The sequence below is a fragment of the Bacillus rossius genome, chromosome 2 (genome assembly GCF_032445375.1).
Source record: "Bacillus rossius redtenbacheri isolate Brsri chromosome 2, Brsri_v3, whole genome shotgun sequence".
NCBI lineage: Eukaryota > Metazoa > Arthropoda > Insecta > Phasmatodea > Bacillidae > Bacillus > Bacillus rossius.
The window spans coordinates 29,180,743-29,205,001 of record NC_086331.1 but is presented as its reverse complement, the minus strand read 5'-3'; the positions used below and the strand labels follow the sequence as shown (position 1 = coordinate 29,205,001).

General features: G+C 37.0%; 1 protein-coding gene across 1 annotated transcript in view; it reads right to left on the bottom strand.

Moving 5' to 3' along the window:
• The window catches only part of LOC134529208 (ETS translocation variant 3-like), a 36,394-nt gene extending 12,697 nt beyond the window's left edge, over positions 1-23,697 (bottom strand). The window contains exons 1-3 of the mRNA XM_063363072.1: positions 23,618-23,697; positions 14,489-14,709; positions 7,294-7,469 (exon numbers count right to left, since the gene is read on the bottom strand). Of these exons, the coding sequence (XP_063219142.1) occupies positions 7,294-7,469; positions 14,489-14,577 (265 nt within the window). The 5' untranslated portion in view covers positions 14,578-14,709; positions 23,618-23,697. The remainder of the gene's footprint in view (positions 1-7,293; positions 7,470-14,488; positions 14,710-23,617) is intronic.
• Between the last annotated feature and the right edge of the window lie 562 nt (positions 23,698-24,259).

Genomic DNA, 24,259 nt, shown 5'->3' with positions numbered 1-24,259 from the left:
GCGTTCTTAATAATATGCTAACAATGTAGCAGACTAATGCACCAGCAACATGCCAAACCATTATTCACAGCAGTTACGTGCAGGGCCGTAGCCAGGATTTTATGAACGAAGGGTCCAGTATAAACATTTCATCATTTTTATGAGTAAGTTTTCTTTATAATTGAATAATAATAATTGAATAATTGAATAATAATAATTTATAATTATAGTTGATCGTCACACTGAAATCTCAGGAAATAGTATATTATTAGAATGCCAACATTTACACATAGAAATTTAAGAAGTGATTTTGCAAGAGAAAATAATACTGAACATTTGATATTTTGGTTTTCATTTATCATTTTTAATACTTGGTTCTTAAAATATATTTGATGATTTTGTTAAGACAAGTTATAATTAGATATAAATGTTATCAAATATACGAAACACATAGAGTTTGTATGAAATACATGCTTACAGTAATAATTGTGTAGACCGGCATAAAATACGGACAACTTGTAAACACAATTCCTCCCACTTCTACTTGAGGCATGTCGGGCTATAATGGGGTGGAAATTAATTATTGTAGTCCACTAAATATTGAAATGATCCTTCTGAATTTTTCTCTTTGTAAACCATAATTGTCTTGTTCTGTGTTCACTTGTGTTCTAAACCCTGGAAGGGAGGGGACCAGACACCACGGACTTCTACCCTGGCTACGTTCTTGTTCCGTGTGCCGTGACATACATTCAATCCAGCTTAACGTTGTGCCTATATTATATATATACTATATTATCTATATTATCTATCTATACTATATTATCTCGGAATTGTGTGTGCAACATATTGACTCCTACAACTCTATCTTTCTCTCTCTACACACACACACATGAACACATTGGGGCATGAATTTAATGTGTGGCGGGGAATTACAAATTAAGTAATCTTTGTTAAGGAACATGCATCCAGAAATTAAGCCTGGCGAAGTTACAGGTGTGAGCAGTAGCGCGCAAATTTTCATTGGACGGGTTTCAGGGAACTATCCTCAGGAGCGTAAGCATAACTTAATTTCGGAGAGAGGGGTGGATATAACCACTTTGACCGTGTTTGCTTCAAATTATTTCCTCATGTTGGTAGGAGTGATAGATTTTTATAATATTTTTTTTTTTATGATTTTGTGGGGAGGAGTGTGTGTATGTAAATATATATATATATATACACACACACACACACACACTTCCTTATCCAGGGGCATACACATCTCTGAATATTGGTAGGGGTGAATGATTGGAGTATTTTGAGTAGTTAAATTTCCCTGTTAAATGGAAAATCCAAAATTTTGAAGAAAAAAATAGCACCAAAATATGCTATTTTTACGCATTTCTGACGTCTATAAAGTTCGTTTACAAAGCTATGAGGTTCTTTTAACAGTTCTATAGTTAATGGGGGTTTTGTGAGCAGAGGCCCCATTGCCCGTCTTTGCAGGACCGCTACCGACTAGATCGCAGCGCAGTGATATTAAGACTCTCGACAGGAAGCAAGCGACCAGCCTGGCGCCGACATTTAGAGTTCAGCTGTATGCAGTTAGGTGCGCATCACCCTTCGTGGCATGAAGCTCCCAGTTTCAGGCACACACTGGTTAGGCTGTACGAAGGTCGACTGCCTTCGTGCCTAGAAGCTGCGCGCTACCAGCGCTCGGCGTATGCCAAGCCATGCTTCGGGTGTGTTCGCGCGAATCAACGAAGTGATTATATTTTAAAACATTATTGATGTGATGGGAAACATGTCCAACATTAACTGACTATAGAAAAACACAATTGAAAGTACAGTAACAATAAAAAGTTGAATGCCACTCGGGCATTATGACTATTCATATTTAAAAAATGTATTCAAGGATAGTTTCACAATTACAAAGTTTATTTTGGCACACCAATTCACTTAGTACATCCCCCGTGGGTCCGCCGTCTTACGGACTTCGGGTCGTGGCTACAGCAGTTTAGCATGCATGCGCATTTCACTTTCAATCTTACAGATTTCCGTTTGTAATGCACGCTTATTTCATTGCATTTCTGGTGCAAGCTAAAATTTCGCTCTCAACTCCCCTAAAGAAATTTTACCTCAAATACGATAATACCATCTTGTCAAACAGAAGTATAGTTAGTTTTTAAATAGGGAAAACAATTTTAACGTGTTTCCCTAAAATGAATACATTTTATATTGGCCTATTTGTCACTTTCTGCATTATTTCAAAGATTTCTGCGTTAATTTTGGTTTCCTGGTTTCGTATTATGTTTATTTTCAACATGAGAATACCTTAAATTGCTCGCTACCGAGGTTAGATGTTTAAACATCACTGGCGACTACTGAAAGACTCGCCCACATTTGTATGTGTGTGTGTATATATATATATATATATATATATATATATATATATATATAAGTTAGAAGCCTGCAAATCATAGCCCGAATGCCAGACTAGTGGGTCAAAAGTTCAAGCTTTAATACCTAACCATGTCAGCGATTTTTCAAATACATATTTTGAATAACCGAGTCATCTTTTTATTTATTTATTTATTTGTTTGAATTTTGTTCCGCGCCTTCCAACAGTCCTGGAACTATATTAGTGGGCACGGCAAATACAAAATACAAAGAAAAATACATAAAATATTTTTAAATAAACAATCAACAAAGGACCAGACATGCAAAGAAACAAACGACACAATGACAAATATAATACGTAATATAATTTATATTGTTACGAACGAGAGAGACCAGACTGCGGTGCCAGGTTTGGAGCTGGCTGGTGACCCCCACGGCCACTGACGTCACGCGCCATCCATAGACGTAAGGTATGTCACGCGTGCCTGGCCGGATTACAAGGGTCGTCGCTACCTCTTTCCCCCTCCACTCCCCGCGCATCGTCCAGCCTCGGCGCCGTTCTCTGTCGCTGAGCGGCCTTGGTAATTCCGCGGGCCGCCGCATGAACTGACGTGAGCGAGCGACGCCCTTCTCGACTGTTCGGGCGTCGGGTCGACCAGGGATGACGGGCATGTGTCGTTTTGCCTAAAGGAGTTTTGCCTAATTTTAGGCAAAACGCCATTAAGCAAAACGCCGTTAGGAATATCTCCGTTAGGCAAAAGGCCGTTAGGCAAAAAGCCGTTAGGCAAGACGCCGTTAGGCTAATCGCCATTAGGCAATTCGCCGTTAGACAAAACGCTTTTTCCTCTTTTAGGCAAAACGCCGATAGGCAAAACGCCGTTAGGTTATGTTAGGTTAGGCAAAACGCCGTTAGGCAAATCGCCATTAGGCAAATCGCCATTAGGCAAAACGCCGTTGGCCAAATCGTAGTTAGGCAAAACGCCGTTAGGAAATTCGCCGTTAGGAAATTCGCCGTTAGGCAATTCGCCGTTAGGAAATTCGCCGTTAGGCAATTCGCCGTTAGGCAATTCGCCGTTAGGCAATTCGCCGTTAGGCAATTCGCCGTTAGGCAATTCGCCGTTAGGCAATTCGCCGATAGGCAATTAGCCGTTAGGCTATTCGCCGTTAGGAAATTCGCCGTTAGGCTATTCGCCGTTAGGCTATTCGCCGTTAGGCAATTCGCCGTTAGGCAAATCGCCGTTAGGCAAATCGCCGTTAGGCAAATCGCCGTTAGGAAATTCGCCGTTAGGCAAATCGCCGTTAGGCAAAAGGCCGTTTGGCAAATCGGAGTTAGGCAAAACGCCGTTCGGCAAATCGCCGTCAGGCAGAACTCCGTTAGGGAAAGCGCCGTTAGGCAAATCGCCTTTAGGCAAATCGCCTTTAGGCAAATAGCCGTTAGGCAATTCGACGTTAGGCAAAACGCCTTTAGGCGAAATGACTTTAGGCAAATCGCCGTAACGATTTAATGTTTAGGCAAACCGCCTTTAGGCAAATCGCCTGTTACTCGGGATGACGCGACTCGTCATCAGCCCCTCTCGTCTGTTCGAGAAGGGCGCCCCTAGTTACTAAAGCTGGGACGCCGGCCTCCGCGATGGTTTTCGGGTGCGAGAATTTTGGGGCGGGGGCGACGGCGAGTGGCGAGAGTGTCGCGGGTGCGGCGAGAATTCGGCGACGGAGTTCTTGGGAGTGGCGAGAAACCCGCGACACTGGCGAGAGTGCCGTGAGTGCGGCGAGTTTTTCGGCGACGGAGTTTGGCGACAGAGTTCCGCGGTGAGTTCGGCGACAGGTTTTTGGCGACAAGAGTTCCGTGGGGTGAACCGCGTGAGTTCCGTGAGGAGAGCGGCCCAGTGAGGAGTGCGATCTGTAAGAACTTGACAGGCACTGAGCGACTTGGGAATAAACATTTTTAACTACAAGTAATTGGTGATTAAGCATTTTTAAGTAAGATTATTTATTAAACATTAGTAATCAATAAAACTGTGTAATAAAACTTAACTGGGCTATCCTTTACGAATCCAGTTCTACCCACATAATAAATTGTAACAATAGCATAAATCAGTAACATAGTAAGCAGTAAGACATAAATTTATAAAGTACAATAATGTTAACCTGAAAGTTAAATGATACTAAAAATAAATATTTTGATTTTCAAATTCATATTAAATTTATTAGAATTTAAAATTAATCTATAAATATTATCGTTATTTTTAACTGTATACAATGCTGATAAACGGTGACAATTAAATTGGGGCACTTTAAGGCAAATATCATCTCAAATATATTTGCAATTGAGTTTTGAATTATAACAAATGTTTACAAAAAGGTGAATCTAAATAAGCTCTTCGATCTTAAAGTGATGTTAAAGTGGGTTAAGGGAAATTCTTTAGTTACCAATTTTATAATTTTGTTTCTATGTATTATATTTTATTGCTATCGCATGTGTTAATGCTATTCCATATCAATGAACCTTCTAATTGAGATCTTATTAATGACAAATGAAGTGAGAGAACTGAGTCTGGAGTCTGAATTATTAGCGTGAAAAGTTATGTACTTAGTTTGGACTAATGTTCTTCGGGAACTATAAATTCAAAAATTCCACATGCTGATGAAAGTATAATTTAGAGTCTAAAATGATATCAAGAAGTTTTATAAATGATACTTTAGAAATTGATGATTTTTCTATATTATAATCATAATTTAAAGTTTTATATCCTGATACAAATATTATTTTGGTTTTTTTTATTGTTTAGAGTAACTAAGTTAAGCTTTCACCAATTATTAATTTATTTTATGTCATTTTGAAGTAGAAGACAATCATGGAGTGTTGTGATTTTTTCTATAAATTTTGTTATCAGCAAAAAAGTACACCAGTAGAGTGATTAAGGACTTGAGAAATGTCATCGATAAAAATAATGAGAAGTATAGGTGACAGTGTACCTCCTAGAGGACTCCTGAGCTAGCTTTAAACAAGGAGGAACTGTTGTTGTTAATGGATACATAGAAAGATATTATTTAGAAAGTTGGAGTACTAATTTACATAATTAACACTTAAACTGAAATTTGATAACGTTTCAAGACGTATTTAATGATTTTAGGTATCAAACGCTTTTCCAAGATCAAAAAGCAGGCATCAGCCGGCCCTCTATTATTAACTTCATTATAAATAGGATTAATAAACGTGCTTTATGATTAAAGATAATTAATTTTTTTGTTGAAAATTTAATATTTTGTAATTTTTTAAAAAATTGGGTTAAATTCATTCAGTAAAATTATTGGTAGATAATTTGAAACATTTAATTTAGAACCATTCTTATATATAAGAATTACATTGGCTATTTTCCATTTATACGGAAAATTTTGGAATTTTAAACTCGAGTTATATAAAGTTTCAAGAGCGGTATTAGTAAGTTACAGCAACTTTTTGAAATAAAATTATGAATGTAATCAGTACCTCTTGATCTTGACGATTTTAGGGCCTTGATACCCCACGGAAAAGGCTATCAGAAATTTTAGAGATAGATATTGTGTCAAGGTTTTTGTTGATAGACACATGGAGATTATGGCTTGAAGTCACATCCATACTAGAAAAATACTAAGCAAATACATTGTATAGTATAACAGGATCATTTGAAACATCATCGTATTTTAGTGAGAGGTGATCATATTAGCCATTTTCCATTATTTTCACATAACGCCAAAAACTTTTGTGTTGTTCATAATATTAGTGTTGATTGGTCGAGATCAATGTTTTTTTTCACGCTTAATTTTAGATTTAACTTGTTTCCGGTAATGAGAGGAATAGGTACCGCAGTATGGGTTGTTGTTTCTTCTGCGCAAATTGTGGAAATATTTCTTGGATTTCAGGTCTTGTATTAATTCACTAGAAAACCCATTAAGATATTTAGAAATATTTTTTAGAATACAAGGGTATGTAGATATTGATTATTTCACAAAAATTTGTACTTAGTTATTCAACAAGATTATTAACAACAGAAGATGTATAGTAACTGGATGAATCATAATTTTTTAACAAGTTGTACAGACCGAAAAAATCGCCGTTTTTGTAATCTCTAAAACCAAAATATTGATTAGTAACACCGTAGATACGTTCAATTGTAATGTTAATATTAAGTGTAGGATGATATAGGTCGTCTTCGATGAGCACATCAGTAGCTTGAGATACTACACACTGAGTTTTATTGGTAAAACATAGGTCTAAGAGGTTTTTTATGGTTGGGTACAATTGCACTGAATTAATTCGACACTAAATGAAAAACTGAGTAGGCACCGAGCCTTGGTTTTGATGTGCATATGCATTAAGTTAGATGTGTTTTATTGGACCAATAAACACCAGGTAGGCTTTTAAATCACCGAGAACCACTAATTCGTCTTGACATGTTTCAAGTTTTCCTTCTAAAGAATCAAAATAAGCGGAGCATGCATTTGGTGTAGTGTCTGGAGGCAAATAGGTATTACCAAGAGTCAGAAAATCTCATTCAAGCAGCTTCTATTCCAGGATAGTCATATTTATTTATTTGCTGAACTGATAAAAATATACTTTTGTTAATCGCTACCAAAACACCGCCAACTCTTTTTTTTAATGTAAGTAAAAAATTTCTTTTATTTTAAATATTAAATATTGGTCCATGAAAGATCGTTAAACCAAGTTTATGTGGGGCAGATGATATCATATTGAGAGTGTACTAGGTTTTCAAAATAAATTTATTATACTTTGTTCGCAACCCTCTGACATTTTGATATGCGATTAAACACTCATTGGAAAGCCATTTCAAAATTTATTATTGTTTTCATCTTTGAGATGTATATGATGTATCTTGAGATGATGATGCTCAGCTGATGCAATTAGGTAATGAATTATGATAAAAAAAAACTCACCTGCTAGTGCGGCTGCGGCTGTTCTTGAAGCAAAAGAACTGAAGTTCGAATTTGTTGAAGCAGGCCTACAGAAAAACTTCCCAGTGAATATACCAGGGGACTTTTGAAGACTTTCCATCTTCACTTTAAATGGAATCTTGCTTTCCATTTTGACGATCTCAGGAAATGAAACAAATCTGTAAACAATATTAATTTATATATTTAATTAAATCACTGCACTGAGACAAGTTTGTTTTCATTAGCATAGTGTTTTATATTTGACGAATCACGTATATACTAAGACTTCTGTTGGCTAACTAATTCTTATACGCAAAAAAAATGTTTTTCACTTATTATTTACCTTTGAGCTGACAAATCCATTTTAACGAGACAACAAACGCTGAACTTCTAAAAAATATTTGTCATCTGACCTTGAAGTGATTCCACTGTCAAACATGAGTAAAAATAACAAACTACGGGAGAGTTCATATTAAATTATTAATGCTTACTTTTTTCTACTCGAAACTTTCAAAAGTTGTAAAAACATTTTTCTGGAGATTTACAAAAATATTTTCGGAACTAAACCAATATATAATATTCTACAAACCTAAAAATGTTTATAACTTTGTTATAAAACAGAAAATTAGAAAGGCCTGCAGTTAGTAAATGAGAGTACTCCCAAGTCACTTGTCTCCTCTGTACGTCTTCTTTGAAATTTATTCTTGTGTCCAATGTGTCTGGCTTTGCTTTATGTCATTCCTACAGTTAGTTTTTTATTTTGCTATTTTTTTGTCTACGATAGTTGATATTAGGTTATTACTGCCTTTTCATGGTGGCTGCTTCATCGAAAGCGGACATATCATAAATTAATTTTTATCTGTGCTTGCTGTTAATGTATGTACCCAGTGATATGTTGATGTTCTTGGTCGCCATATTTTCGATGACTGTATGACTTCTAAGTTTGCTGTTGTTTTCTGGGTTTTTGTAGTTTTACTATTGCTAAGTAGATTTTATTATTTGTATTTTTTTGGTAAATTTCGAAGAAAGAGTTCATTTTGCAGTTTTTACCATGGTGCGACTTTCGGAGAATTTCTACCTATTTTTTTTTCTTCGTGGACCCTATACTCTAAAACCATTGCCTGTAAACCGAGTCAAAATAGATTTTCTACTAATTTATGACAAAGGAAAACATCCATTTAAATTGAAATTATAGTAATACTACACAATTAACATTTTATTTTGAAATTTCTAAATAAGTAACAGTTTATGGTTATGATAACTGCTATAATTGCACAAATTTCTTCCATACTGAAAAACTAAAAAAAAAAATCACAATTCCCTAATAGCAAAACTTTTTAAAATTTTTAACTAATTATAATCCTAAGAGTAATACCAAACATTTTTGAAAGGTTTTGATAACATCAACCATTAGTTCCAGGGGTGCAAGGACAAAAATAAATCATAACTCCCTTAGTATCAAGTTTGTTCAAATTTATTGCGAACCTTTAACACATTATATAAAACATTTATCTAAAACAACTTTTAATATGACTAGCTCTTACTGTAAGTAGTGAAAAAAAAATTAATAGACACACCAAAAAATTGTTACTTTTGGAATATTCGAGAACATTTAGTTTACTATGTGCACAAAGTTTCCAAAATTTTCCAGAATATTTAGAATGTTAAAAAGTTATATTAGGTTCTTAAATGTCCCAGGGTTCATTACGGTACATAAGGTTGCCAGAATGTTCTACAAGCTGGATTTGTACTGTCCTTCCTTCAGTTCAGGTAACTAACTACCTGCGCCTATCGACCGAGCCAAAATGATTTTTACTAATTCGTGGCAAAAGAAAATGTCCATTCAAATTGAAACGAGAGTTACTTATACTTCCCCATTGACTCCAAAATTTAAATGTAATATAAGTCAAATTTTATATAATATAATACATGTTCATAATATTTTGTGCTAGGAGTTGTGTCAGTTCATTAATGCACAAGTAGGTACGTTTAGCACCAACTTTTACATAATAGAAACCATAAAGGTCCATAGCTTAAACCGATATTTTATTACTGACAAAATCAAATTTTTTTAAGTATTTAAAGCTTTATTTGTTGGATTTTTTGTTGTTTCAAACATATTGTTACAAATAAGGAAATGTCAAGAATAGCTCAATTTGTTTAGTTTGGGTTCACTAATTTCTAGTCAAGTTTCTCGTTTCACTACATTGCTATACGTCACGCTACATATTGAAATATATAAATCAGTCGAAAGTCTGTCCAAAAAAGAATGCTAACATAATTGCTCTTGTTTACATGTCACCGGTGTCTGACTCGACAGTAACTTACCACGCACCATTGTTCCTGAACACTCTTTCAGTCGCTCGCACTTCATTTCACGTATCGCTAAACCGAAAGACTGATTCAACTGGTCGGCTGACGCGCTTATATAGCTTGCCGGGGTGGCTGAGGAAAGGTCTCGTAGCTCTCCGACTATCTGCGACCTAGAAACTGGCAGAGAACGTGTCCAGAGTTGCGACCTCCGTGTGGGGAGTGGCCAGAAACGCCAAGGGGCCTGTCGCCTACAAACAGGGATGTGTCTGTCGTCTGTGTTGGTGCGGCGGTTTGATAGGTGCGACGCTAGCTGGTGCTCACAGCACGATGCCGCCTCTGAACTGGCGCGCGGTCTTCTCTGCATGCTTCAGGCCCTGCCACACTGCCGAATATTTGGCAACAGAGTGGAAGGGTGGTATTGGATACAAAATGGCTTCCAGTTTTCTCCATCAAATATGTTTTGACAAATAACCTCAAACATGTTTTAAATCATGTCACACTTTCCAAGTTTATTTTCCGTCTGAGTTATCTTAAACTTTTCAATTTTAATGTAGGTAAATTTTGAAATTAAAAAAAAGTATCACAATACTGGATGGATTTTTGGAACTTCTTATGCTATTTGAGCATTTTTAAATTTTTTTGAAAATGTATACATTTAATTTACAATAATATACGTTACATAATGAAATACATGTTCAGTGATTTTTTTTTTAAGTTGTAGAAATATACTTTTCCTTTTTACACATAAAGTTATTTGGCACACGACATTTATATTAAAATAAATGTGGTTATTTCACTTTTATAACCTCTTTAATCGCCCATTTGTTCTTCGCCATTTTAAAGGATCATTGTGATGGAAACGACGTCATCTCCGTTTTCACCAGGCACGAATTTGATTGGTAGATCGCATCCAACTTCCACGATATTTTATAACCCGTCCTGTATGCAAAATATTTGATGGGAACTCAAGTCACCCAAGTTTCCGAACAAACATGGTCGCGCTAGTGACGTTTTCGATGATGTCATAACTAAATTTTATTTGATAAAACCTATTGGCGAGGTGTTGGAAGCGAAAATTTGTCAGTGTGACAGGGTCTCTTTAGGGCAACTATGAAAGTTAAGCGGTAACCATGGCCCTATATGGTAGCTACTAGACTTAGCGAAGTCCTGGGACATTTACTTATTCAGGGTCCTGACATTAAGGAGAAGGGCCCTTCCTAAGGGTTTAGTATAAAACCCTACTTCCCCCCCCTCCTTCCGCCAATGAAAAGGTCGAAACATTTTTTAAATAAACTCTCGAAAAAATGTTTCAAAGCCAACATGGAACTTAAAATTCGACCCTTATTTTTCGAATTTATCTTAAGAGATTTTTAAATTATTTCTAGAAAAAATATACTTAAGTTATAGTTATTAATGCTAACGATCAAATTCCGGTGAAATCGTGTCATTACATGAGGCATTAAAATGTTTAAGGTTTTTACGGTATGAAATTACGAAGAATCATTTGAAACCGAAAAGTATAGGTCAGCTATTTAAATTAGATGCTGATAAAATTTAAATTTTTCGTTTTCCAATTAATGTAATTTTTCACGGAAAACCCAGACAAACAAAGATCATAAAAATAAAAAGAGAGTGGTCGGTGATGTAACTGTACCTAGTGTTTCTTGCCTAAATAGTATGCCCTATTCTTTAAAGGCGCGTTTTAGCCATTTCCACTCTCCTAAAAACACATTTTAAAAACCAAATACGGCAACAGAACTACCCATCCGCTTTCAGCGTATTCTTGAATGTTTTTCGTAAACAGACCCCACTCAGATATTATGAGCAGTTTTCAAATCGCGCTTAAAGCAGAAATCAAATATTTCTACATAAAAATAAAAATTCACAGTGGGCAAATATATATTTAAAAAATCACTGTTTCAATAAGACATCAAAATAAAGTAACCCCAAAATATTTCAGTTGAAGGACAAACTATTCCCGTGATGAAGAATGTGGAATAATTAGGAGACACGCATCACACCGGATCAGGACAGGGGTCGGCATACCGCGGCTCTTTTCGCAGGATTTCCCGGCTCTGCCCCTCACTGCGCTGCCAAACCACCAAAAAAAAAAAAAATTGGTTGTCTGTAAAGTCGGTTTACGGACGATAGTTTAACGTGACAACGTCATAACAAAACATCGATGAAATGATTGCATACTTTTATGAATAAAATTGAATCATTTTTATTGAATTATCACTATTTTGTATGGATACAAAGGAGGAGTGAAATTAAATCTCCAATTTAATTGATAAATTTACTTTTATTTGCACTCATTAATTCAAATATGTTTATTACTTTAACGAACAGATTATTTTAACTATAACTTTTATACATGTTTGCTATTTAACTTCTTCCAATCTGTGTTATTCTGTTAAGGATAGGACGATGATAGGAAAAGTAGGAAACGAATGGGAGTTTCAAGTTTAATGTGCCTCGAAAAAGTCAAATCGATGGTTGTTCCAATCGAGTGGAAGAGAGATAGATGCGGCGCAAGCGTACAATGAGCGTAACGGGACACCGCGTAACGGGACAATGTGCGTAACGGGACACTTTTTCGTGCGTGCAGCCGGCGTTCATCGATTTATTAGACGTTGTCACGTCAAAAAAAATCCGAACGAAATGAAACGGCCCATCACAAGGCATGTCCCCGACCTGCGCTCGCAGCTACCATCGCACCACCCTCCACCGCAACACGACCAGCTGCTTGTTTATTTTAATAATTAATTAATAAAAATAATTAGGTTTACTTGTTTTGTCAGTAAAGCTCTACTGATGACTACCATGATTTTTTTTTTTACATTCACGTGTTTTTTTTCTAAGTAGCCTTTATTTTTAAGACTTTATGTTGACTTTGTAAATAAAATATTTTGATTTTTTTCTTTTTTTATCGTCTTAAAATTCCACGTATATACAGCGGAAATACATGATGCGGTTGTGTAAAACAAATGGGATAATCTGTTTGCTTGATATTTGGCTCGTCTCCCTGGAAAGTCGGCCGACCCCTGCCTTGCTGTGACGGCCAACTCGTGGCCCTGGGAGATCGCTGCGTTAGTTTGAACTACGGATGAGCCGGTCGAATCCTCTGGTATTGGAAAGACTCGCATGTGTGTGCCCGGGCGGGCGGGCAAGAGCGGGTAAGAGCGGGTAAGAGCGGGCAAGAGCGGGCAAGAGCGGGCAAGAGCGGGCAAGAGCGGGCAAGAGCGGGCAAGAGCGGGCCAGAGCGGGCCAGAGCGGGCAAGAGCGGGCAAGAGCGGGCAAGAGCGGGCAAGAGCGGGCAAGAGCGGGCAAGAGCGGGCAAGAGCGGGCAAGAGCGGGCAAGAGCGGGCAAGAGCGGGCAAGAGCGGGCAAGAGCGGGCAAGAGCGGGCAAGAGCGGGCAAGAGCGGGCAAGAGCGGGCAAGAGCGGGCAAGAGCGGGCAAGAGCGGGCAAGAGCGGGCAAGAGCGGGCAAGAGCGGGCAAGAGCGGGCAAGAGCGGGCAAGAGCGGGCAAGAGCGGGCAAGAGTGGGAGCCGGCATGCTGGGGCAGGAGCCATCACCGAAGATACGTCTCAGAGACAGCTGACTGCTTGCCTCTCACCCGCCCCGCACTCCGCCAGTCTCTGCTCACTTCTGCTCGTAACACGACGGCTTTCACAGCCATTATTCATTTGTTTGGTTTCATTCCCATTGCACATTTGTAATCAGTTATTCTTAAAACTCACTTCATCTACTCATTAAAAACTGTCCCTGTCATTTGGGTGTCGCTAATAATGTCACCCATGATTTTGTTTTTAATTTTACAAAATATAATTCGTGTGATGTAACTTTGTCTTAATATTTTATTGACATTTAAAGTTTCATTAAATTTTGTTAGCAAACGTATAAAGAAAAATAATAATACACAACACTTGCCACTGACTGAAAAAAAAATTTATGCGAATAGGTACCAAATATTTCATTTTACACAAACCATTACTACAACTCACCATATTATAAATGTACAATACAATTTCTAGTATGTACCACGGTGCCTCGGGTTTGAAATAATATTAGACTTATCTGTGATTTACTATGCTTACACCTTGATAAATCGACAGGTGCCTGGTTCAAAGGCATTGCCTTGTTTGAGACTGCTACCTTAACAAAAAATACCTTAGGAAATATTTGTTGCTTGAAAGGAGTTTGAGCCCAACATGTCTGATTATAACCTTGCTGAGTGAAAAGCGAATCAACGGAAGAAACGCACTTACCTGTAAATTAACTGTAGGTTCAGCCCTCTTTTATGATTGATGTTCTTGCCAAAAATTTAAAAAAAAAAATGCCCAGCAAAGTTTCTATAAGCCAATTAAAATAGTTCACTAAGTCCGACGAATTTCTGGTTCAACACTTTTGTGATGATATTCTAGTCACACAGCAGCTAAATCCCTATGTCTTGCCCGAAGGAACATACTAACCTTCAGAAGAACTAGTGCCTTGGTTTAATACGAGGACATTGAGGGAACTACGTGGTCTAAATAAATACATTTAGTCTGTAAAAGAACTTCTGGCTATGAACATTTTTGACGATGTTCTTGTAGCAATCAAATTGCAACGATGATTCGTATCATCTCAAGGAAAATACTCACCTTTGGTCAAAAAACGTTCAGCATATTTCTAGAGATTCAGTGATGAGGCTTATAACGCACTAACCTGTAGAAGAACTTCTGGTTCGCCATCTTCTTGATGCGGTTCTTGTAGCAGAATTGCAGCGGCGACACTATGTATCATCTAAAAGCACACCTGCAGACTAACATCTGGTTCAGCACATTCTTGATTATGTTTCTGTCACAACGCAATTGAAGCGAGGTCCTACGGGAACACACTGACCTGTACACAAACTTCTGGCCGAGCACCTTCTTGATGATGTTCTTGTCGTAGTAGTAGCGCAGCGCACGGCTCAGCTTGTCGTAGTTCATGTTGGTCTTGTTCTTGCGCAACCCCCACAGGCGCGCCACCTCCTCAGCGTTCACCAGCTTGAACTCGCCGTCGTTGTTCGTCCACGTAATGATGCTCGTGTACTGGTTGCTGATCAGCAGCTCCAGCAGGAACTGCCACAGCGTTATGTTCGTCTCCATCTAGGTCTACGACACATCGAACAAACCTTTTATAGCGCAGTATACATTTCCGTGCCATGTTCCATTCAAAATTTCAAGTTCCCAGTCTGCCTTGAGGATTGCGCCTGTACTTTAGGCTCAAAATTAACGGACCCTAAATGGTAATGCTCACGGGTGCAAGTTTTTAACCTGGCATGCCGGCTTTTCGTTGTGCAACATGCAATCCTAATATTTTATAGTTAAAGCATCAGAAGAAAAATTTTGTCAGTCCATTTGGAAAGACCTGGAAATGAATCCAGATTTATTTGTCGTTAAAGTAACAGTGTAATTCCATTAGAGTGAAAATTGCTCTTGTATTTAATTAGGTTTCTACTTTATTGCTAACCTGGTAAACGAAAATGTCTGAAGAGAAGGAACGGATAAATTTCAAATCTTACCTCGTGTTAGAGAGCCACATTGGCAGTGCAGTTAGGATGCTGATGTCTTACAAGACGAGATAGGTTCTATAGCTGTGGGTCTTGTGTTTTGAGTTGCGTGTATGAAAAAAAAAACCCAATGGCCAGTAGTGATTGATGGAATGATTGTGCTTGATTCAGCGCCATTATTCAACAATAACTCCACTCACGGTTGTCGTTTATATTAACATTATTATTTTATATTTTTGTTATTTTAAAGTTTTTTGAAAGAGAGTTAAAGAGTGATGGGTACACTCAACACATTCAATGAGGTTGGGTATGGAATTGGCTATTGACTATAGTAAGACATTACCCCAGCATTAGCCTGGCTTGATTTCGGGGGGAAAAAATGGAAAAAATTAATTAGGAAGTCTGGGTCAGCAATCGAACCCTAGTCCCTCCGAATACAAAGTCAAAGACTTATCAATGCGCCACCCTGTTCACCGCTGAGGATAATTTTTTTCATATCACATGCATAGTGATTAAATACAATTTCTGAAAAAGGTATATATTGTTAAGGCGTGTGTTAGCACGTTCCTAAGTTCAGTAAGTTATTCGATGTACTGTTCAGTTTACATGCTGGATTTCAATATTTTAAATCATTTATAATTTTAAATTATTAAATCGGTAGAAGTACTCTTTTAAATGCTTATTGCTAATAGGCTAAATAATGGATGTTTATTAAGATATTTAAAACTGCGCCTTGTTATGTAAGCCTGAGAGAATAAAGGCTTTATTTTTACTAGTGTATTATGAACATGAAACAATAGTTGGGCACTAGATAACTTGTAAATCAGTTAGTAGTGTTTCAATACTTATAACTACTGTTTATACTGATGATACCTGGAGTTAACTTTGAGGGAAAATGTTGTTTCTATCTCCACAGAAGCCCAATTAAGTTCCTAAAACTTTAACATGTGACGTAAATGCATTTGTTACCATTTCATCCATTAAAAAAACTAATATATGGGGTTTCAACTCTAACCTTTAACCAGTTAATCAGGTCAGACGCTGTTAAGGAGCCTACAGATTTGATAGGTGGAGCAAAGACACCTATTGTTGTTGATAATAGTGATATTTGTGAAAGAGAGAGGGTGACAGAAAAATTACTAAGAGTTAGGGATGTTGAAAGCAGCATATGAGAAAACGTATTTAGTAGGAATATATTAATAATTTTAGGTAGCATGGAGGTAAAGTAGGTTTTAAACTGAAGGGATTATGACAAATAGATGATAATCTGTTGGTAGAAAAAAATCAACTGGAAAAAATATATTTTTAACACATCGGGTCTTATCAACTTTAAGGCTTAAAGAAAGAATGTTTTAACTCGATATAGAGAAGGTTTTTTCTACAAGAGATTCCTTTATTAAAATATCTTAAATAATATTTTTAATCAGAATAGGAACTACCAAATGAAATATTTGTAAAAATATAAATAGCTATTGTGTTATCAAATTTGAGTCAGAATGTTGAATTTTAGTCATAGTTCAAAAATCAAGGTCAAGTGATAGCCAGTTAGTAATTTACAATGCACGAACGCAATAAATTACGGTGTATTTGTGTTCAGAATATATATGGATGTCTCTGAGACATTTGAAAGTTAGTTAAATAACTCATCAGATGGTTTTCTGCTTGAATATATTTATATTATATTAGTATTATAATATAGTAGTATAATATTTATATTAGTAATTTTTATCATCGTATATTATATTTAAGCTAGTTTTTGCATAACATTTTATTAACTAAATGGAAAATTGTTCAAATTAAAACCAAAAAGAATAAAACTAAAATAGCAAAACAATTATTTGTCTTTATTTCTCCAAAAGCTTGATATCGATATTATAATTTCAAGTAATATAATTTGATTCGTTTATTATTTTAACAAATAACCCGGGCTTATTTATTATTATAAGTTGGACTCTTTAGTGTTCCATGTGTTTCATAAACATTTACTGGTAACGTTCAAAATATTTGTCTAAGATAAAAGTACTCTTGGCACATTTTTAATATAGATTCATTCCTATAGCTTATCGCATGTACGTACGTTTCAAATTTCTTACTATCTCGGTTTTCCATTTAGACTCATAAATGTTCAAAATCTGCGATTCAAGCAACTCTTACGCCGTTATATTTAATATTATTAAATAATAAAAAATATATTCATGTTACACATAACGAGCTCTGTAAAATGGTGTCCCACGTACTTAAGTAAGAAACTGGCTCCCTCCTTAAATATGATTTTCAAGGTGGCCTCAAAAATTCAGTAATTAATTCTGTTGAGCTTATTAAAACTACGATGATTTTATAGAATTTCAAGAAAAATCCATACAACAATTTTTGTGGCCACATAGCCACACAATAATTAATAACTAGTGTAATAATTAAGGCAGTATTCCTATATTTGGCTCGTTTATTTAATATAAAAATTAAGTGATTAGTTTAGTGAAATGCACCCAACATGCATATTAAAATTATTACAAACCATGATGATATAAAAGTATAGCTATCACTATTCCTTTTTAAAGCAAGGGATAGAGCCAAGGTATCAGCATTAAAAATTGCATTTACTGCTGTGTATATATTGAAGTCAGTCAATATTTCTGTTGGATTAGACTAACTCTTGTCCATCTTTTTGCTCCCACATATAGATTCTAAATATCCTCAAGATAATTAACATTCAGTGTGTTACTAAGTAAAATACGTTAATGTATTTGAGTACATGTTTTATACACAACTTCATTAAAAAAATAATACTTACTGAAGCCAATCATTCTGTATCCTTTAAATTACTAGGCTTTTTAATTTTATATTTAGACTGAATATTAAGATATCATTATTTACAATTTTAAGCCAATATAATTGCGATGAAGGGGAAAAATTACAACCAGTCTGACAAAATTATGCCTAAATTTACACTTAGTCATCTTGTTTTTGCTTTATTAAAGCTGTATGATTACACATTTTGAATGTAGGAATTTTTAACACGGATGCTTACATGGTACTTAAAAAATAATAAATAATAACACGCATACAAACATGACACATGCATGTTAATGTTTAAAACCATTCTTCACACTGCATTTGTTACATATGAACAGACTGTTAAAGCAGTAGCGGATCCAGAGGGGGGGCTAAGGGGCTCAAGCCCCCTCCAAAAGCATCTGGGTCCACTATTGTTTTAGTGTTTGCCTTGATAAAGCCTAGCCTCAGCTGGGTCAAGCCCCTCCCAAACCAAAATCCTGGATCCGCCACTGTGTTAAAGTAAGCTAACATGACATGTGGTACAATAGTCACAGAAACTCGTGCTTATAATTGATAGGTTACGAGTTACATGCTTAGCACCAACAAAGAATCTCCCAGTGCCACATTTGAGTCCAAAATTAATCATTTGATAAATTAAATAACTTTGACATTGTAGCTGTACCTCTAGTTGTATGACACCTAGAGTGGCTTGCCGAGTTAGGTAAGGAAAACCTTAGCACAAATTTTTCAAGTTAATCAAATGAGAGATTCTTTCCTTTGCCTCAATTCACAACTTTGCAAGCCGTCCTTAGCTTTGAAAAAGGTATCAAAACTCTAAACTACTAGCATTGTCGAGTTAACAATGAAGGTAAACCTAGAAATTATTTAATCTAATAAAACTGAGTAGACTGAACTAGAAAGCAGTATACTTTTGTAGCAGTATACGGTAAGCACAATTTGAATAATAAAACATAAGCAAATTTGGAAATTGGAAATAATGCAGGATTTGACGTCACGTAGTTATGCACAGTGGCTAGGTGACTGAGCTGTCCAATATCATAGCGAGTTCCGAAACCCGTTGGTAGCGACACTGTACTGTGAATTAGAGTCGTGCCAGTGGTGGGAATCGAAACCGCTTCCCTCGCCACAAGAGCGTAACGATATAGCGACCACTGCTTCCTAGGAGCGTGCTGTGGCAAGGAACACTCTCGTAATTGGCCCCGAGTCAATATAACAACCGATAGAATACTCCATCCAAGATGGCTGGCTCTCCTGAATGCTAGCAGGGGCGTAGCCAGGGGGGGGGGGGGGGTTAGGGGTTCAAATCCCCCCCTTAGCACCAAATCTTTAATTAATTTCTTATTCATCACTCAAACAAATTTCATATTAAAATTAATAAAAATTTTACCATTACAATATTTAAATTTAAGAACCGAAAACTGCTAAAATAGCACTATTTTACACCTTAAAATCCAAATTTTCCCGGGGGAGGACCCCCGGACCCCCCGCTTTAATACGGGGGGGGGGGGCGGCATGCTTCTTAACACCCCCCATACACAAATCCTGGCTACGCCACTGAATGCTAGTACGATGTTTCATCACTGCATCGCCTCCATAGATCTGCATTGAACTATTCTATAATGTTTTCTTTTTCGTTACATACACATGTCTCATTTTTGTTGTTGTTAACTGTACGTGGAGTAAGTTATTACTAACTAGGTTACAACTTCTGAGATTGTAGATAGCCTACAAAACAGTGTACTCATGAGCTACGTCAAAGAAATTATTTACAGGTCGTATTTAAATTCCACCGGAAACTTTCATTAATTTAGTTATTCATTGAAGGAAACAATTCAGTCCTTGGTTGTTTTATAGCTGGTGCGTGACAAACATTTGTACTAATAATATTCAAAGCAAAAAAATCTAATATTTATTTAATTAAAATATTACTTGGTTCGGTAAGTGAATAACAATTTCCTTATTTTAATTGGTTATAGTAGAAAGAACGAGACAACTGACGTACTTTTACGTTCTCCCAGGATTTTATGTTCCAAACATGTGTAAGGGTGCTTGTAGATAAGTTATAAAAATTAGGTACCTGAAGCGATTTTTATTTCTTTTAGTGGTTGATGAAACAGTGATATTAAGGGGGTAGTATCATAAATTGTTTCTTCCATAATTTCTTGTTTTTTACTCATTATTTTAAAATCTGTTCATAGTAAATTTATCGTTAGTTGTTTATGAAATGTTTTATAAATTTAAAAAGTATTTATTTAGTGGGTTTCGGAACTTAAAGACCAATTTTTATGTCAACTCTAGCACGAACTAAGAGCATCGTGTTGTATACAGTTTGAAATTAATCGTTTGTGTGTAGTCTTTAACATGTATTATTTTTTTTGTACAACATTCATAAACAAATAAAAAAAAATTGGATTTCCCAAAACCCTGTAAAACTAAGGTTTGTAGGATTGTTGGGAAACCAATTTTTTTATTGATTTATGAGTGATCTACAAAAAATTAAGAAATAAGTGTCAAAGGATACACACAAACAATTAATTTAAAACTGTGCACAACACGATTCACACGATTCACGATTACATGCTCTGATTCAATGGTAGGATTGACGAAAATGTCGGCCTTTAAGATTCTAAAAAAAAAAATTTTTAAAAAAAATCAATAATTGCTAACGATATTTGTGATGTGGATTCACTGAGAATAATGAGCACAAACGCGAGACTGTGGAAGAAAACTAATCCAGGCCACTGTGCCCTTGAGAAGGGTGACAGGCTGACGTCATCAGGGAACGGCGCGCCTTGAAGCGCGTGCAAGCAGACTGGAACAGCGACTCTATTGCGGGACTCGCTGGAGTCTGCTCCAGCCCAACTTTGCTTTCGTCGCGGCGAAATTTAACGGTTTTGACTTCAACGCACTTTTGTTCACAGTGGTTCTCATCGACGAAAACGCTCGTTTCGCACGTGACAGGTCCAAAAAAAAAAAAAAAAAAAAAAAACGCAGCTGCCATGACTTGCTTGCAAATAACTGCTCATTCGGGGAATGTTCTCGAACGTCTTTTAGCTGCCCTAAAATGGCGCTACTTAAATTTAAAAAAAAATTATTTCTTATACTCTGCGGGGCTGGAAACATGGACCAAGTACGCAACGCATTGTTTGTTTACGTTAGCTGTCACAAAATTAAATATTACTAATTTATTTATATTTACGTTGTCTTTATTAATAATATGTAATCTTTGATAGTGTGACGTATTTAAAACATATTTGAGGTTATCTGTTTATTTTACTTTATTTTATGGAGAAAATGGGAAGCCATTTTTCGTCCAACTGTACTGTCGAATATAGTTTGAGACGTAAACTTGAAGCTAGGACAGAGCCCAAGAGACGGACGTAAATCGCGCAGGAGCGCAGGAGCTGTACCTACAGAAGCCTCAAGAGCCCGCGAGGGCTACATGACGTCACAGGTGGCGCGCGTAAACACTTCATGTCTGAGTTTTGCTTCATACTCTCTGCCAGTACGTTACATAGATTTATGAGTGACGTTCAGGTAGCGAAAGCAGCCACGCATCTATGGTCTGTTGCAACCTAACTTTAGGTCACACTCTCACCCATCATATTTGGATCTTTTTGTAAAAACGAGATATTTATGAAGAAATGTTTAAAAAACGGGTCAATAGAAGTTACGTTGCATGCAATGCCAATTGCGAACTGTAAGTGACCAGTGGCAATAAATTAAAAAGTTAAATAAATTCATGAATTTTTTTATAAATAGCAGATAAAGTTGAACATGCATATATCCGAACACAAACCTTACAACAAATTAAGATATTGCTACACTCATGTTGTGAAACATCCGTAGGTAATACCCTATAGTCAAAATGACATGTTACTTTTAGTATTCCGCTAGAAGCTTGTAACGTTAGACTCTATCTGGCTGCTTTAGTGAAGTATTAGTTAAATTAAATATGTGTTTAACAAACTATCTACTTCATCCTGCCACTTGATTAAATTTCGCATTTGAAGGGACACGCGCATAATTTATTATAAAAGGAAAAGGGATAATAATTAGAGACCTGAAAAATTTGCGGTTTCGATGGCCTTCAGGATAGACTGCACATACCCCTGTACACTCGGGCAAATAACGCAAGTTCATTGGCTGCCGACTTGTAAGTCGCCTCAGCTGGTTTGTCTGTGATTCGATCCTTCTTTGTTTGAGGGTTTATAACTGGTTGAGATTCGTCCAGATGAACAGTAAGCCAATAGCAAAATTATCTAAGAGGTATATATGTTTGAATTCTAGCAAATCACCGAATGAATCCGCGAATTTTGCAGGTCTCTAGTAATAATGTATGTTGGAAGCAAGAAGGTACACGATGATGCATTACCAGGAAGTGGAAAATACGCAAAATAATCCAACGCCCTATCGTACTTCAGACACTAAGACGTTTACGACACTGGCATTGGAATACTTATTTGAAACACGCTAACAATAAGTCATTAAGAAAGTCAATTAATATTATGGGACTCATTTTCATTGTTTAGTTGAAATTATTTGAGCTCCAAATGATTCTTAATACCTACTAACGTACTAATTTTCACACTTAAAATAGTTTTAGCCTGATGATTGGTGTGTATAAACAAGTCATTTCGCTACCACAAAGGAAGTAGTTGCAAGCCCCATTCACGGGATATTTCTCAGCGGAACGAAAAGTTGAGAGTAGCGATCATTTGATAAGGTTCGGCTTAATTATCAGGCAACCAAGACCTTCGTACAATGAAGGTCTTTTTGAAGTCAAACGACAGCTCTTGTTTATATAATTTGATTTATACAATAACACGAAGTTTGTAATACAGTGTTGGTAGCTAAAATGTGAATTGAAGTAGTACATTTTAGAAATTACATAGTCTCCGCTTGTACTTGCCACGAATAGGCCAAACCCGTACAACCTAAAAGAGGTTGGGGGGGGGGGGGGAGTAAGCTCGTCAAATTGACATAAATAGTCCGATGTCGAAGTAGAAACAAGTAAGAAAGTAGATTATGTGTATCCATGACACTCATCGAGGGATTTTTTTTAAGGTTTCTATAACTTTTGTTTATGTTTGCAACGTTTCTTTCGTTATTGGCTCAAAGCTGTGAAAATAATGCTCCATTTAGAATGAAACTCCTATACGTTCTTTAAATGATTCACGTAACGGGGAATTTTGATTTAGTAGAAATTTTTCGCCATTGCTTATGCAATGCAAAAACAATGAAAAAAACAATCCCACAGAGAACAACCCTAAATCAGCTGATGTCGAACAGAGGGACCTAAACATCATTGCATTCTTGAATTTTTCTTTCCATGACAAACAGTGCAAAACTGCAATGATGTATGTTCGAAAAATTGTATTAAATACAACTCCTATGCTGAATTATACGTCCGTGATTTCTGCGAAAATAACTAATCCGTGCTTATGTAAACGTAGGAGTGGCAAAGAAATTAACAGGACAAAACCTTTTTCTTAGCAAGTTTGTAAATCACCATTCCCGATCCTCGCCTCCCAACAAAGTGACTCGGTTCACGTGGGAAGTTTGATTTTAACAATTTTTTTCACGTACGCCTTTGCTGGGAACACTTTTGTTTAATGGACAAAAAGAAAGTATGAATACGCAATGGCACAGGAGTTGCTGCAGATGCGGGAGCACGCTACCTGGCGGCAGGCGCTGGTCGCACGACGCGGCGTCACGTGTCCTCGGCGGGCGGCTGCATGACGGCTGGGGCGAGGGCTCGGGCGAGGCGCGGCGGCGCGGAGTCACCCCCGGGCCCGGCGGAGCGCGTGACTACCGCCGGCGGGGGGGAGCCGGGGGACCGCCCCCTCCCCTCCCACGCCCCGCCTTCCCGCGCCGCGGCCAATGGCGCTGCGGCACCCACGCGCGCGCGCGCCTCGCGTCCCACCACGGGAAGCCTTCATTTCACAGACGAGAGAGCCAAAACCCGAAGTTCCCCGAAGTTCATGCTTTTTTTCCCGTACCTTTAATGTAGCTATCCTAACCAAATCAACCGTCCACAATGTTTTAAAGTATTTATAATGTAGCTAACCTAACCTGATTGACCATTAGTATAATTTTATCAACACCGCCATATTTATTTAATATGAACAAAAAAAACCCGAAGATGCACGATCGGGCGTCCCACCTCCGCTACCTACGATGAGCACCAACTCTCAACTTTCTTGCGTCGAAAAACCATACAATCTCAAGAAGCATTAACAATTGTGCCCTGTTTCCAAATAGCATATGCAGTAAAAATGCAATTTAATGTTTTCAAGTGAGGTACGGTCTACATACAAGTA